Here is a 17,866-nt window from a genome sequence, read left to right on the forward strand (position 1 = left end):
GTGAATGGAGCGCAATAAAATAGAAACCTTTGGTCGCTATCTCCGCTTTGAAGAAGCCAAACACGTTGGCCAAAAAACACATTCGCAAATGTGAAACGGTCATTTTTGGACTTTCACATTCAAAGATTTTATTGCTATGTTGAGGATTGAAATGTGAGGTACCGCATGCGTATGTATATTTTACACCTTACTCAAACCATCCGCGTTTCTTTCGTTTCCTGAGGTTAAGGTTGTCATTGTCCCAAGATTTTGGAACAATTTTGAAGAGTCCTCATATCTGCCCCTTTTGTGAGTGAAATAAAATACACAAAATTGAAGCACTTTCTCCCCCTGTATACACTATGATATGTTTGTCGTCATTTTTACATGGTATGAACTATTAACCCTTTATAAAGGATTATCGTGCAAATTAAAAAATCAGGTTATTAATCATTCAACACTTCGCACATTGGTTGTTTGTTTGATCTCTACACCCTTCTATATCTTCTATAACCTCCTAACAAAGTGTTGTTTTCCCTAGAGCACCTCTTACTTGAAAGTTAATTTTCACAATGTATTTATATTTCGGTTTGCAGGTTTTTTATATCATTTAACACCATAATTTACTGTTAGAACTGGGCCCCCTTTATTAGTGTATTTTGACCTGCCACATTCCAAGACAATACCTAAACTTCATTGGGTTACCAAAAAAACCCTACTTCCTCATCCAGAGGAGCAGTGAGGCACTGAGCGGAATTGCAGCACAGGAGAAAACTATGGTCCCTACCTGGAGTAGGGCAGGAACAAAAACTGGGGAGGAAGAGGGAGGTTAAACTTTTTATTTGTTGCTGCCCTGTAGGCATGGTCTTGCATTGGATGAAAACATTTTGGTTTCGTATAAAGATTTAACAGATAAAAAATGTCTCAGACATTTATACTAATTTTATATATTACTGGCCACTGCCATGTTGTAGCAGTATGAGTCTCTTATATACAAATGACACACTACACATATTAAATGTCATCCCCCATTCAGGTGATAACACACCTTTAGAAAGATGTAAAATCCAGACATAAAAAGCATGAGGTCTCTCCATAATTTTTTCTTTAATTGACTTATAACATTGTTTACACACAGCTCTAATATTTCAGTTTCAAATATTTTTCAAATTCACTAATACAATAAAGGACTTTTCAGCAGGCATGGAGTTGTAGCAGATTCTCTCTACAAACCGTAATTTCAAATTACCATTTTTCAGATAAAAGGGACATAAATAATTGGACGTTGGAAGTCTATGCATTCTAGGCCACATAGATATGATACATTCTTGCAAATGTTTTACTAAATTACATTTAGACTTCAAGCTATCCCCACTAACCTCATGTTTCCCATTTCCCAAGATTGCCATTTATTACAACTATTCAGACCACCATGTGTGTAAGCAAAAATCAAGCATTAGTGATAACAAATCAGCATACACAACTAGGTACTTTACAAGAGACTTCATGTACATAAATCCAAGTAAGAACAATTAGCTTATTTTAGTATTTATTTTCCACAAAGGCAATAGAGCATTCAAGTTTAATAATTTTGATGCACAAAACATTGCAGTTACTTAAACCTGAAGCCTAACCAGATATGGACCTAATAAGATATTTCCTAACTAAAAGTATAGAGTGCAATAAGGTATGTAGGAACATCCCATGCTGCTGCAGACATTGTGCTCAATTCCTGCAGTTAGCTGTGGCAGAATTTCATGGGTTAAGTCTGAGCTGATGTTGGGCAACAAGCACTACCGTCTTTTGCCAATCCCACTCTTCCCTGTTTTCCCACTACTGCTGGATTTGCTTGAAGATTTTGAGGTGAAAAGTCTGGTCATAAATTCGGAAACATCAGGAAGCTCTGGGTTTGAGTTCAGCATGTTCATAGACTGTTCCATTTCCTTAGAGGAAGAACAAAATAGTTAACTAACTAAATTACATGTGGAAAAATAAAACCTCTATGCTACTTAATTAAATGTTTTAATTTGCAAAAAATAAAAATAAAAAAAAGACAACTTCCGCTGCTACCTGGCGCTTCCGCTAGGGCAGACCTGGGCAAAGCACGGCCCGCGGGCCACATCCGGCCCGCTGAATAGCTCGGACCGGCCCGCAAAGAGTGTCCTGGTGACTCACCAATGAGTCCGGTGTCCCCCCCCGCCCCGGTCACTTACCTTAAACTCCTGTGTTGGAAGCGTTTGTCTCGGGTGCCGGCGCTTTACGCTGGGCGCCGGCATATGACGTCAGACGCCGGCGATCAGCAGTGAAGCGCCGGCACCCGAGACAAACGCCTCACGCTTCCAACACAGGAGTTTAAGGTAAGTGACCGGGGCGGGGGGGGGAGATCCTGAGAAGGGGGGGTTAGGGAGTTAGAGGGGAGATACTGAGAAGGGGGGGTTAGGGAGTTAGAGGGGAGATACTGAGAAGGGGGGTTAGGGAGGGAGGTCTTACTGTGTGTGTGTGTCTTACTGTGTTTGTGTGTGTGTGTCTTACTGTGTGTGTGTGTATCTCACTGTGTCTGTGTGTGTATCTCACTGTGTCTGTGTGTGTCTCACTGTGTCTGTGTGTGTCTCACTGTGTCTGTGTGTGTCTCACTGTGTCTGTGAGTGTCTCACTGTGTCTGTGAGTGTCTCACTGTGTCTGTGAGTGTCTCACTGTGTCTGTGAGTGTCTCACTGTGTCTGTGAGTGTCTCACTGTGTCTGTGAGTGTCTTACTGTGTCTGTGTGTATCTTACTGTGTCTGTGTGTGTCTTACTGTGTCTGTGTGTGTCTCACTGTGTCTGTGTGTGTCTTACTGTGTCTGTGTGTGTCTTACTGTGTCTGTGTGTGTCTTACTGTGTCTGTGTGTGTCTTACTGTGTCTGTGTGTGTCTTACTGCGTCTGTGTGTGTCTTACTGCGTGTGTCTTACTGTGTTCATAGCTTATTCAGTTATTGTAATAAATATTTTAGCCCATTTTTTAGCTCAAAATATTTTTTCCTTTTTTTTCTCCTCTAAAATCTAGGTGCGTCTTATCAGCAGGTGCGTCTTATAGAGCGAAAAATACGGTATGCACTCCGAAGCCTTGTTCATTTTGTTCACTTCTGTGCTGTGCTAATAGTTATTCAGGCCTTACTTATTCAAGCACCTCTACCAATGACGTAGGCTTGAATAACTTTATTAAACAGCACATAAGTTAACAAAATGGACAAGGCTTCGGAGTTTGTAGTTTGTAGAGGTCTGGCCCTCTAAAACCATTCCAATTTCTCATGTGGCCCCATGGGAAAATTAATTGCCCACCCCTGCGCTAGGGTTTCTATGACAGAGCGTCAGCGTGACATGACTATGCTGTGTGCCAGACATAGAAGCCCCGACAGAAGTGCCCGGTAGCAGCAGAGGTTGTCTATGCACATCGCGCAGAAGTCCACCGGCTGCCCCACTAGACAGCAGGGAGTCTGAAGCACGGGGGACAAGTCTGGGGATGCATAGGTAAATGTGGGGGGGGGGGGGCAAGAGTGGCATATCAGGGAGGCAGAGTGGCATATAGGGGGTATAAGGCATTTCTGGGAGGTGGAGTGGCAAGCCTGGGGTCAGGTTGCCAAATAAGAGGTAAAAAAAAACAAAAAAAACAAGAAATGTTTCAATCATTGTTTTTATTAAAAAAATAGTTTACCTGTGAATTAATATTTACTAGTAAAACTTTTCCTATAGGGTAGTCTTAAATTCAGGCTTTTTTTCTAAATATTCAAATTTTTTTGGGGGTGGGGGTCATTTTATAATTGTTGTTTTTTTTAATCTAGCAAACATGGTAATAAAAACAATACCACAGAAGATTTTTTACTTACCCTTCTCATTTCAGGGTCACTTGTGTTCACAACCTTAGGAAGCAGCACAAAGATCAGCAAAGGCAGGACCATCATCATTACCTGCAGACAAAAAATATGCAATGATCAAAAGACATTTTTATTTATATAGTGCCAAAAGTAGTGTGAACCAAGGTAGTTCCAGTAAAAAAAAAAAACAAAAACAAAAAAAAAACCTAAGGAAACTGAAAGCATTTGCGGTGACCTTTCTACAATTACTAAATTAAATACGAAATTTACTATGGGAATGCTTACATATGTGTAATTTTCTGGGGGCATGATAAAGTGTGTCTTAATGTTGCAGTAAGATTCTCCAAATTTTCCAAAAAGGTATTTCACCTTTACCAATGATTTGAGAAGTGGCAGATCATCCGTAGAAAATAGAGAACAAAATTGTAAAGGGCCCTGACTGGGGGGAAAAAACGTGTAAAACAAAAAAAAAACCCACTTATACTCATTAAGTTTCTAAATTTTTAACATTTAAAATAGAGCAAGTGCTAAATTGTTTCTCAATGTTATCAAATGTTTGGGTTCATATTTTGTAGTGTAGGAAAAGCTGGGGTTAGCCTACACCATGTATATTTCAAGAGACATTTCAGCTATCCATTAAGACTGCATTCTTGTCTGGAGTGTCTCTAACTTGTCATCTTCACAGGGTTAGTGCAGTCATTCCCCAATGATAAATCCAGGCAATTAGTGTGTGGCGGTGTGTTCCTTCAGAATTAAATTTAAAATCCTGGTACTAACATATAAGGCCCTCCATACATTTCTGACCTCACAAGCAAATACTCTCCTACTCAATCCTTACGTTCTTCCCATGGGCTAAGGTTCTCCTCCTCACTTATCACTCGAGCCGCCCCCTATCTCTGGAACTTACTTCCATCGAACCTTCAGCATTCACCCTCCCTCCCAACATCCAAGAAACATCTCAAAACTCACATCTTCAGAGAAGCCGCACCACATTAACTGCTAGAACTTCCTTGTCACTGATACAACCACCACACTACCACTCACCCTTTCTCTGTGCCTTATACCCCCCACACTACCTCACTCGTCACTGATACCCCACACACTACCTCTCACCCTCTGTGCCTTATGTTTGTCACCCCATTCCCTCTTGATTGTAAGCTTGCGAGCAGGGCTCTCTCCACCTAATGTATCGGTTTGCCTTAGTCTGTCAATTCACGTCTTGTCATACCCCTTGAATATATGTATTGTATTAAGCTCTGCGTAAATTGTTGGCGCTATATAAATAAAAGATAATGTGTAGTTAGACTTTTCTGTGCAAGTTAAGCATTTTAAGTGGCTGTCTTCTGGATTCTACCCCTGAGAGTCTGTTTATTCAGTTTTGTCTGAAAAACTTCCAATCATTTATTGCTCAAACCTAGCTATAGCTTCTGAGCAATATTTCAGAGGCAGAATATACCAGCTACGCATTATGGAAAACCTCTTACCCACTTTAAAGAATCAAACCTTAATCAGTCCTTTACTATGTAACTTTTACAGGGAGGCTGTTCCACTTATCACTACGCTATGATTCGAGTAAAACACCCTTATATTGAGTTTTAGATTACATCCTCTTGTTCTAACATTACTCTGCCTTTGAAATAAACATCCTTATGTAGCTTGTTAAATCCCTTTACGCATGTATAGTGCCTTGCAAAAGTAATCACACCCCTTGGCATTTTTCCAATTTCACTGAACTACAACCTGGAATTAAAAAGGATTTTAGGTGGTTTGTACCATTTACACAACATGCCTACCACTTTGAAGATGTAAAATATTTTTTTATCGTAAAACAAGAAATAATAATAAAAAAAGGCTTGGGCATTCATAACTATTCACCCCCCCAAAGTCAACACTTTGTAGAGCCCCCTTGGAGCTGCAAGTCTCTTGGGGTACATCTCTATACGCTTGGCACATCTAACCACTGTGATTTTAAAAGGCTAGGCTCCAATGACCTACATGGTTGATTGCAGTACCTGTAATTAACCTGCCGTTTACTGGGCAACGTGAGCGGCAGCATGGGATCACACAGGATCCCTTGCCATTTTTCGTGTGTTTCTAAATATCTTGATGTCGAAGCATTCCAGCAACATTGGCTGAGCTTTAAAAGGTGATCATTGATTGCTTCACTAAACTCATTTCTGCAGGCGGGCACCGCCATATTCAATAGGGCGCATGCGGTCTCTCCGGAGAGCAATCACACAGTGCCCCAACTTTTTTAGGGTGTTGCTGAATGCCTTTTTTGTCGGGACATTGCAGCAACACTGACTGAAGAAAGCGATCATTAATAGCTTTCTAAGCTCGTTTAAACCGATGGCATGACGGAGATGTCAACTGTTAAGGGGATGTATTCCTGTGACGTAAATTGTTTCATTCGTTACAGATAAATAGGGATTTCACATTTCACTTCGGATGTTTAAGCACTAACCATTGGGTTCATCAGAAAGTCAGTCCAACCCCAGGTTTCTCTCTTAATGAAATAGGACGGTGGCCCAGAAGATTTCATTTGAAGTGGGTAAGGCAGGCGGACTACTTCTGAGGTTTTTATGTGGTTTACATATCTTGCCCTTAAGAGAAGAAAAACAATTTGCAGAATTAAAATTGGAAGAGTAGGAACATATTCAAACTAATCTGTTGCAGCAATCATTAAGATTCAGGTTTAGCAATAATTTATAGATATGATATAGAGATACAAACATGAATACAGCTTACACTACCTATGGAGACCCGTATTTTTCAGACCAAGCTAAACTATTCATGAATTCAAGTGCACATTTTTGTCGCATGAACACTTTTTTTATTATTAAGACGCTTGAGTGATCTTGGACTCTGGAACCTCAGCATTACTTAAGTATCATCACAAATTTATGTCAAAAAAAGCAAACATTATAAATTTACAAATGGCAAAAAAATAAAACCCAACAGCTTGGCGGGGGGGCGGTGCGGGAAAAACAGGCAGTTGCCCGGGAGGGATTTAACGTTGCCGGTACCAAAACCCCATGACATAGGGGATACATCTTCAAGAACTATTTTTTTTGTAATCTAATACCTACAATACCCATGATTAAGGGGTTTCATTTTCTTTTCTGTGCATATGGTGGAGCTGGGTCCCCCAAAACGCTGCTTGTTTTCTGGGGGGGGGGTGTCTGTGCCTTTTGGCTGCCATCCACCTTGAAGACGTCAGCGGGTACTCTCTTTTGGTTTCGGTCAGGGAGGGAGGGAGGGGCTTGATATCTCCCCCATGGGAGTATAGCCCCAGAAGATGATGATTGGGGACCTAGTGTCCACTGTGGTCCTTTACTTTGGAGCACTGGCACCTTTTTCTTCATCGACGTATGTATGTGTGTATGTAAGTGCTAAACACTATAGGCCATTAAGACTGTACCTCATCTTGCCTTTGGAAGTGATATCCACTCTGACTGGCTCAAAGCGGTAAGCTGGAGAAAGAACTTCTACAACATAGGAGCCGGATGGTACGTCATGAACCACAAAACTGCCATCTGTCCTAAAAGTAAAAAATAAATATGGTTACTAAGACCTAAAATATGCATTTTAAGATATTATTTAAAAAGGAACAAACACTTAAAATGTTATTCCAATCACAAATCCAGTAAGTAACATTATTACTATATTTTACTTACAATACAAGAAAAGGAATTAACAAGATGTATAATAAAATATAAAAACACATGCAATACCTATTTCCACTCCTCCACACATAGGCTGCAAATTATTTAAATGGTAATGCGATAGAGGAAGGCCATTAATGCATTGCGAAATTGAACGCTATATGCTTAATGTTGCTTTTCTGTAACACAAGTAAATGAATAGGGCAGACTGCTGTGTAAATAGGAAAGTATTTAATAAAGGAAAATAACACCTAACCGGTATTTTCTTACAATGAAAACGGACCTTTACTGTTCGGGAAGGAGCGGGTAAATTTACGTGCCACCGTTACGCATTCATTATAAGCCACCAGCTTCCAACCACAAAGATGTTATATCTCTTACCTTAAGAAGCCGACGTGTTCTTCCCCATCCACCAAGACTCGGGCACTACTCACCCAATCTTGCAGCCGTATACCCGGCACAATGGCGCGACCCTCAACCTTAAATTTATCCCCACCTGACCCAATACTTAGGACCTCCGTGTCTGCACTGCAAAGCGAAATTAACGTAACAAGACCGAGTAAAATCTGGCTACGCCAGGCAGAACACAGTACAACTAACACCGGCATCACTGCCATTGCAAAAAGGGCCGAGGACTTGCGTTTAGCACTTCCGCTTCCGGTATCTATTACAGCCCCTCCCATTCCGCCAGATGACGACGTCTGTAACGTTTTCAGCTGAAACGTTATCCGTCGTTACGCTGTCCTTCATTTAAGGAGACACGAACGGTACCAAAGAAAACGGTTTTATGTTTACACTAACTGGGATTCTGCACACCACATGTGTTTATAGATTGAAATAAGCAGTATATTAAGTAAAATAATAAATAAAACAAATCCAGTTCTACTTATATAACGGGAACAGATATTCCATAAATCTGCATGACTATTGCTACATTTGTGTATTCTCCCAGCTATGTGGATCTGTTATTTAGGCGTGAGGGAAAGTGAAGGAATTGGATAGGGTTAATCCCGCCACTGAGCCCGGAATTAAGGAATCGCCAATCCCAATAACATTCTTTCTAAGCAAGGAGCCAGCGATCCTAGCCCTTTATTGCAGAGTCCTGCACATAGGTGTGCACTGTGCAGTGATCCTACAAGCTAAACCCCTCAGGACCAGGAGGTTTCATACCCTAAGGACCTGATATTTTTTTGTCATTTATGCCATGTTTGTTAAACCATGCTTCCCCTTTTCCAAATTTGATTTACCCACACAAATAAGACATTGCTGAATTTATTCAAGAAATGTAGAGCATTCGATTATTCGATTCTATCGGCAATGGTTAAATACAAGAAGGAAATATAGATAATATATCATGTGTAACACTTCTCTTAAAAAGCCAGTAGTATATCGTGCATGCCTGCCCATAAAATACTGATAGTGTCATTGGACACCTTGTGGGCTGCAGATGTCTAGGCTACACATCTGGCGCTGAACATCTGATGCACTAGGTGGTCTTCAAAACATCCCTGGGGTTACCATGGCAATAAGTGATCACAAATGCATATTTATGGGCATGTTTTTTGCAACTATTCCGATACTGCCTTAGATGCATAAAATAACGTCACCCCCAACATCTCACACAAGAAATCATACCAGATATATATTATATATATATATATATATATATATATATATATATATATATATATATATAATATTTCCATTTCCTTAGAGAGAAAAATGTTGCTTCTTGCTTTCCTCCATCTGATCACCCCTGCACTGATAACACTGTGATCAGCAAGCATGGCCCCATAGCCTTGCATTGCTGGTCACAATCTGTGTGCAGGGGAACAATCAGATTCCATTGACACCTACTAGAAGAAAATGTCGAATACATCATCTGGCATTCCCCTTATAAGACCTGCGTTGGCGGCCGCTGTCAGTAGAAGGGAGTCCAGAAAATAAAATAAAAATACCGCTACATCCTAAGGGGGTTCTTGTCTCGTATAATGTTACCACCATTTCTGGTTTCATTCCATATGGAAGCTTTGGCTAGTATGGCTGTGCTACTTCCAGTTTTGAACTTATTTTTATGTCAGGGAGTTTAAGTAAATTAATTTGTGGTTATTAAATAAGTCAATGACCTAATGATTCTGTACCGCATCCAATGTTCACAATGTTTGCGTGCACAGCTGTTTTGGGGCGGTATCCTTAAGGTGAATAAACAGGGAACGCAAGTTTACCAAGTCAGTTTTAGGGACTTTGAGATATGGGATAGCACTTTGAATAAGCCGTTTCTACGCGAATAGACTTCTAGCGTAAGTGATTAAGGCAAACACGGTAAAGGAATTCAAGGAAACTTTAGATATGCACAAAACACTCCTAAAGTGTCTTTATTATGCCCATAATGTGAATATAACTTTCACTTCTGGAAGACTGTACTAATGCTTCATCTTAGCTTTTCTTTGATTTTAGTTGCAGCAACAACAATTAGTCTACGTTGGTCTCAATACAAGATATCTGCTATTCCTCGGGGATCTGTGCCTGGCTGGCATGCGCTGCATGTGATTTCCTTTTCCGGTTTGGTACATTCCGGGATATGTTGTGTTGTATACTGTACAATCAGTAGGTGGCGATCGCGCATCGCAGATACTGGTAACATAGCAACTGCTGGCTGTAAACAAGACCTGGAAAACGCGAATGGAAGCAGGTAAAATGGGGCATAGAGAGATGGAGTTATAAATTAGGGAAATATTGGGAGGTAATACAGGAAACGGAAAAACATGAATTGTGGACGCCGCTGGGAACATTATCTGGTATGATTTCTTGTGTGAGATGTTGGGGGTGAAGTTATTTTATGCATCTAAGGCAGTATCGGAATTGTTGCAAAAAACATGCCCATAAAAATGCATTTGTGATCACTTATTGCCATGGTAACCTCAGGGATGTTTTGAAGACCATCTAGTGCATCAGATGTTCAGCACCAGGTGTGTAGCCTAGACATCTGCAGCCCACAAGGTGTCCAATGACACTATCAGTATTTTATGGGCAGGCATGCACGATATACTACTGGCTTTTTAAGAGAAGTGTTACACATGATATATTATCTATATTTTCCTTCTTGCATTTAACCATTGCCACACTATGAAGTGGATGAGATTACTCTCACCGGTGTATATATATATATATATATATACACTGATTCACACATACACACCATCACATACACATAAAATAAATGTTATATTATATATGTATATCTCACATACATACTGATTCACATATACATACCATTACATATACACTTTATATTTTATATATCTCACATACACACTGATTCACATATAGACATTGTCGCTTACACATAAATACATTTTATATTATATATATATATCTAACATACACACTGATTCACAAATACACACGGTCACATACACATAAATTGTATATTAATTATTAGGAAGCCTTGGGAACCTTGTTAATTTTTCATATATTATATTATACATACAATCATTACCACACATGAGAAGTTTCAGATAATTAACCCCTATATTTCCAGACATGACTAGTTTCATACAATTAACCGCTCTGTATCCAGACATGAGCAATTTCAGATAATTAACTCCTCCGTTACCAGATATTTCACACACAGTCACACAGACCAACACAGTGACAAACAGACAACAAAGTGACACACAGTCACACAGACAAACACAGTGACAGACAACACAGTCACACAGACCAACACAGTGACAAACAGATAACAGACAACACAGTGACACACAGTCACACAAACAGTGACAAACACAGTGACAAACAGACAAATCAATCACGCAAACACAGTGACACAGTCACACAGACAAACACAGTAACATACATACAGTCAAACCCACCTGGTGCTGGCTGCAGCTTACACTGAGCTAGGTGTGAAGGAGGGACTCTCTCCTGATTGGCTGAGACCTCCTTCACTCAGACTTCTCATTCTGGGACATGTGGTCACCCTAAGATATGTTAAGCATGTTACATAAATGTGATTACCTTTGTTGGAGCAGCATTAGATGGTTGGGATTGAAGTAGATAATTCAGGAAGGGTTTAGACAAGAAAATTATTTTACTGTTGTTTTGCGAATGCGTTATTTCACCTTAGTATTTGAAGTATATTATAAAGCAACTGATAAACTGATATATGTGTGTTATTGAAAAAAAGGAAAAGTGGAACCTAACAAGTATCTGATCATTTATCTTTAGATGATAAAGTTGGCTTCCTGAGATGGATATTATAAAAGGAGACCTGGAAACTGTTTCTAGTTCTGGAATTCTTATTTCAAGTTCACGTCATAAAGTAAGACCTTATTCAGCTGTAAGATCCTTGGAAGTGTTAACCCCAGAGCCAGTAAGTCTGAAATACCAACTAAAATATATGTGAGCAAATGTTATTTTACAATTGGCTGCATTTCCTTAGTCCTTGGACCTGGAGTTTATAGCATAAAATGTGTGTAAATTGTAAATTGATGTATTACAAATTGCTTGTGCGGTACCGGTAATACACTACAGTAGTGACTACAGCTTCTCCAATCCACTCCACTACAATACATTTTCTGCACTAAAGTAAAATTTTACGGTATTTGCTCGAATATAAGACAAGCTTTTTTTTCCAGAGCAAATAATCTGAAAAATACCCCTCGTCTTGGACCTATAATTGGACCTCAAATAGAGGTCTGACTATAAGACTAAGATACAGATCTCCGCCACGCTGCAGAGGACCTGGACCTCGCGCAGACAACCTCCCCTTCTGCTGGCACTTCCTCTGGGGCTTCTATGACTGAGCGCCAGAGTGACATGACCTTCCAGCGCTCCATCATAAAAGCCCCAGCGTAAATGCTAGACAGAAGCGGAGGTTATCCACGCGCATAGCAAAGACGTTCACCGGCTCCCAGAGAGGAGGATCCCCTGCAGCACTGCAGGGGACTTGGATTATCCAATTATGTTAATTGAGATATGTTTTATTGTATTCCACCTCTAATTATACAAGATGAATGTAGCATTTTTAATGCATGATTAAATCAACTATTGTGACGTGGTTTTTATTTACGCAGATGAATTCAGAACATCGGTTGAAGCGAAAATCTTCAGATGATCGACCCTGGTCTCCTGCAAAAACTGAACCAGTAAACAGTTATGGAGGAAAGACACAGCTGAGAGGAGTTTCCAGCACTGAACACATTTCAGAATGCAAGCCAAATAGCGCAGGATCAAAAGAAAATTTACAATTACCTTGCTCGCCCACGGACGCAACATGTAAAATTTACTTCAGAGTTGATAACTTTTAAAATATTGCTTCATGTTTGTTTACGTTTTATTTGGACTGGATATTTTTTTTCTGTGACAAGATCACTTTCTTACAACTGAAGTTTTCCTTCAAATATATGGTTTACAGCACATACTTTTCAAATCGTAAATACAAGGGAAACGTCAGATTGTAGCAGGCTCTTTTGTTCAATACCAGTGTTGGATTATCAGTTGTTCATTTTTCCTGTAGTATTCACTGTGTAAATATATTTTAACATTTCACTTCAGTGCCTGAATCTACAGAAGAGAAAGCACACCACAAGCTGGACAGTGCCATAAAAAAGATGAGTACACCGGATGACTTATTAGAAACGGCGTTGACAATGGAGAAAGAAGTTAAAGCTCAAGGTCAAGAGATGTGGAAGCAGATGCTAGAAGAACTTAAGGTTGCTACATTTCAAAAACATTTAAAAAATGCAATTATTAGCTGTGACCAATAAAAATCAACAGAAGTTTACTATGTGGTGTTCTATCAACTTTTTTATAAACCTTATAAACCTAGCTATTTAGTTACTAATAAAGCTAATTACCCAAATATTCTTAAAATAAACTGCTTAAATTACCGAAAGACCAGCCACGTGTTTCTCTTTGGAATTGGCATATATAAAAAGCACATTTATTTAAAAAAATATATATAGCGTAGATCTTACATTTAAATATTGAAAGTTGCTCCAATTATTCGAGGTTGAATTCCTCATACAATAAAAAGATGTCTGCCACACTCCTCTCCGCTCACACTACTCGTTTCACCCTCCTTGCTTATTCTGTTTTTTTTTAAATAATATTTTTTATGTTTATACTTGGAATATTATGTGAAAGATGTAAGGTGCCATTTTAATATTTACCGTATTTGCTCGATTATAAGACGAGGTTTTTTCCAGAGCAAATGCTCTGAAAAATACCCCTCGTCTTATAATCAGGGTCGTCTTATAATCAGACCTCAAATAGGTCTGATTATGAGACTAAGATCCAGATCCCCCGCAGCGATGCAGGGGACCTGGATCCTTAGTCCGGGCAGCGTGTAGAGCTCTACGCGATTCGCGTGGAGCTCTACATGCTGCCCGGACTAAGCACCGGGGGCTCAGATGCAGGGGACCTGGATCCTCCTGTGTTATGCTCAGAAGCACCGGTAAGTTTGGAAGAGGGAGGGGGAGTGTTAAATGGGGGGTGTAAGGCATTTCTGGAGGCAGAGTGCTCTGGGAAATGCCTTTTAACCCCTTTAATGCCACTCTGCCTCCTGAAATGCCTTTTACCTCCCTATATGCCACTGTGCCCCATAATATGCCTTTTAACCCCCTAAATGCCAGAGTGGCATATAGGGGTATAAGGCATTTCTGGAGGCAGAGTGGCACATAGGGGGTCAAAAGGCATATCATGGGGCACAGTGGCATATAGAGGGTTAAAAGGCGTATCATGGGGCACAGTGGCATTTAGAGGGTTAAAAGGCATATCATGGGGCACAGTGGCATATATGGGGTATAAGGCATTTCTGGGGCAGATGTGCATAACTGGGGGGGCAGGTTGAAAAAAAAAAAAGGAAATAAAAACAAAATATTTTTCTCAATCATAGCTTTTATTAACAAACAATTGTTCACATAGTTTACATGAACTAACATTTACTGGTAAAACTTTTTTCCTACAGGGTCGTCTTATATTCAGGCTTTTTTTCATAAGTTAATATTCAGATTTTGGGGGGTCGTCTTATAATCAGGGTCGTCTTATAATCGAGCAAATACGGTATTTAAAAATAATGTGTATTAAGCACACTATCCACTTTGTTTTTTTGGTGAAGTGAATATTGGGGAATTGCATAATACATTTAATGCCATTTCTGATATGCTCAGCTTTTTTCTTCACCATATGTTTCATTCATAGACATATTGAAGAACATCAACTGATCCTTAGATCTGTATTTTAGGTTCTGTCATGTAACATAATTTTTTACATGGTCTCTGTAAAAAATAAGGAAAGTATTCAATCATTAATTAAATTAGACTTTTTCAAAGTGGTATATGGCTTGGATTTGTTTTGCTGTTAGTACGGTCATACTAGTATAATTCATACCTAATGTTATCCTTGACTATTTTTTGCTTTTGTTTTAGGGTATGCCTGCACATAGTCACGAGGAAAGTTTAAACACAAATAGGTTTCTGGGATTGCACTCACAAGTGCATGAAGTGGAGGGTAAGTTTTGGGGAAATAAATGTCTCCATAAAAAAGAAATGACTGCGTTAAATGTGTAAATACATGATTATGAAAATTATGAAAGTGGTCTGATGTAAAAAAAAAAAAAAAAAAAAAAAAGCATGTCCAAGTTTCAACTTTTGTGTAATGCAGTGATGAATCACAGTGTACTGGGCGCCAGTCTTCTGCGTGAAGGGGCATGACCAGATCCAGTAGAGAGTGATACTGAAGGTCTGAAGCTATCGTTCCCACCAAAACAATCTCATCTTTGGGCATTCTGCCCTGAAAAGTGTCATATACACAAAAATTAATTGTACTCACCTGTACTCGGTCGAGGGTGTTTTTTTTTTAAATTCTTCTTACCGCCAGCCAATAGACTGGGGCAAAAAAAATCACAATGATGATAAAAAAAGCCTAATGTAGTGCTTAGCCCTACGGCTAATGCAATCCCCCAACAGGTAGGCACAAGGTCCTATCTCCACAAGCACATTAACACAACCACACCTCTATTGTTCTTGTTGATCGCCCTTTAACTCTGAACTCAATAAATCCAGATCAACATCATTGAGATGAAACCACTAACCATATGACCCCCATGAGTAATTTGAGATAAAGCTGTGTTACAACCCTCACCTGGGTTGTTAGATGTTTTAGGCTGTGTTATTCTAACTGGTAGACTTTGACTGAAAACGGACTAGGCTGGGAGCAGGAACCATTACCAACCACTGCATCTGTATGGTGTAATCTCAGAGTTGACAGTTTAGCTGGCTGCCTCTGTGAGGGTCCGCAGAAAAGTCACAGGGACATCCCAGCTCATTGCCTAACCTGGCAACTGGGTAACCTGCAGTATCAGAACCCAATGATCTGTTCTGACCACTGGTGCTGGCATAATCCATTTCCACCATTTAGGACTGGTGGAGTTGCGGGGAGAGGGCCCTGGTTGATATTAATCTGATTAGTCCCTATGTGTGCAGTAGAGTAACTGCTGCAGGGGGAAACCAGAAGAGGCAGAGCAGTATGATTTCCACAAGGCTTGTCCAGTGAGCATTAAAAAATGCTCCCCATATTGGAAATTCTCTTCCTGGCACCATAGGTGAACCAATGTAGCCTGCAGGAGATAGAAAAGTGGGGTGACTGAGGACTATGCCAACCTCTCTGGTAAGAAAAAAAATTGAAGGCAAGAAAGAATTTGAATGAATCCCATCCTTAAAAAAAACCCAGCAGCTTGCTTTGATGCCTGTTTATTGAAAGTATTTTTTTTTCAGTAAGTACTTGGATTCACTTTCTTTTGAAATTATGGACAAACGAATGTGGATAGCCCACATCTATAGCCTACCGTAAGGTCTCTACCTCCCTATCCTCTTACCTTCCCCCTGCCCCTTAGAGGACATTGTCCCACTATGAGGCTTCACTGCATGTGTGCGTATACATGCCCTTATTTTATTTTGGTGGTCCTCTCACACAATAAGATGACAAACTGTTGTACCAGTGAGAGGATTCCAATGAGTTTTTTCATGTCTTTAAGCCTAGTCTTTGCATTCACTCTCAATCAAATTTTATTTATTGACCCCTTCCACATGTAAAACATATTTAACAGTGGCAACTTTTGAAGAAAATGTTTAGTTTTTTTGTATGCAATATCAGTACATTGGTATTTTATATTTGGATTACATTTGAGATGCTAAATGACTTAATATTGTAAGTATTGTACAGAATAAGCAAAAAAAAAAAAAAAACCTTTTGATTTTAGATGTACTTTCCAGTAGTGATGGGTTTGAAGAACATTTCAATGACTCTTTATTTGAATGTAATGATCTGAGTCAAGGTCTAACAAAAAATGAACATAAAGGTAAGTTAAATTATATTTGCATTTAAATAAATGTAACTATATTATGTACAGTCAAATGAAAAGGATTGTTATTATGTCCTGATATGTAAAACCACAAAATTCAAAGATTGTGTAGTCTAAAAAATAGGTGAATAGAACCTCAGATCAACAACAACACATGACATTTTACACCGTGACCAAGATTTAGTCAACAAAAATAAAGCCAAAATGGAGAAGCTAAGTATACCTTATGATTCAATAGCTTGAAGAGCCACCTTTAGTAGCAATATCTTTTTTTCTGTATTACTTTATCAGTCTCCCACATAGTTTAATTTTAGCCCACTCTTCTTTACAATGTTGCTTCAGTTCATTAAGGTGTGCCGGCATTTGCTTATGCACAGCTCTCTTAAGGTCTCACCGCAGCATTTCAATCAGCTTGTGATCTGGTCTTTGACTGGGCCATTTCAACACCTTGATTCTTTTCTTTTGCAGCCATTCTGTTGTAGATTTGCAGGTGTTGCATGACCCAATTTCGACCCGGCTTTAGCTGTTGGACAGCTGGCCTCACATTTGACTCTAGAATACTGTATACTAGTATACAGTTCATGGTCAACTTTATGACTGCAAGGTGCCGGGTCCAGTGACTGCAAAACAAGCCCAATCATCACCCCTCCACCACCATGCTTGCCAGTTGGTATGAGGTGTTTGTGCTGATATGCTGTGTTTGTTTTCTGCCAAATGTGGCGCTGCGCATAATGGTCTCCACTCTGGTCTCGTCTGTCCAAAAGACATTGTTCCAGAAGTCTTGTGGTTGGTTCAGATGCAACTTTGTAAATCTAAGCCATGCTGCCATATTTTTCTTTTTAGAGAGAAAATGCTTTCTACTGGCAACCCTTCTAAATAAACCATACCTGTTCAGCCCTCTTCTAGTTGTACTGTCATGAACTTTAACACTTAATATACTAACTGAGGCCTGTACAGTGTGAGAAGTAACTCTTGTATTCTCAGAGCATTGCACGGTCTGACCTG

At 39.6% G+C, this 17,866-nt stretch overlaps 1 protein-coding gene across 1 annotated transcript; it reads right to left on the minus strand.

Moving 5' to 3' along the window:
• Positions 1 to 1,772: 1,772 nt before the first annotated feature.
• Positions 1,773 to 8,102, minus strand: LOC149278452 (endoplasmic reticulum membrane protein complex subunit 7). The gene is made up of 5 exons (XM_089501936.1): positions 7,876 to 8,102; positions 7,251 to 7,370; positions 6,294 to 6,432; positions 3,842 to 3,922; positions 1,773 to 1,922 (listed from the first exon to the last, which is right to left on the minus strand). Exons 1-5 carry the CDS (start codon positions 8,100 to 8,102, stop codon positions 1,773 to 1,775), a joined length of 717 nt encoding a protein of 238 aa, XP_089358062.1.
• Between the last annotated feature and the right edge of the window lie 9,764 nt (positions 8,103 to 17,866).

The sequence above is a fragment of the Sceloporus occidentalis genome, unplaced genomic scaffold, assembly GCF_023333645.1.
Source record: "Sceloporus occidentalis isolate IW3139 unplaced genomic scaffold, rSceOcc1.0.p SCAF_188, whole genome shotgun sequence".
In the NCBI taxonomy this organism is placed as follows: Eukaryota; Metazoa; Chordata; class Lepidosauria; order Squamata; family Phrynosomatidae; genus Sceloporus; species Sceloporus occidentalis.

Bases quoted from the DNA above. Each gene is read 5' to 3' on its own strand.
- LOC149278452 (XM_089501936.1), bottom strand. From the start codon at position 8,102: ATGCCGGTGTTAGTTGTACTGTGTTCTGCCTGGCGTAGCCAGATTTTA. The intron at 6,433-7,250 runs GTACAGTCTTAA...TCTTCTCTTAAG, and splicing joins ACTTCCAAAGGCAAGATGAG to GGCAAGATATGTAAACCACA. The intron at 1,923-3,841 runs GTAAGTAAAAAA...TCTTCCTCTAAG, and splicing joins GTGACCCTGAAATGAGAAGG to GAAATGGAACAGTCTATGAA.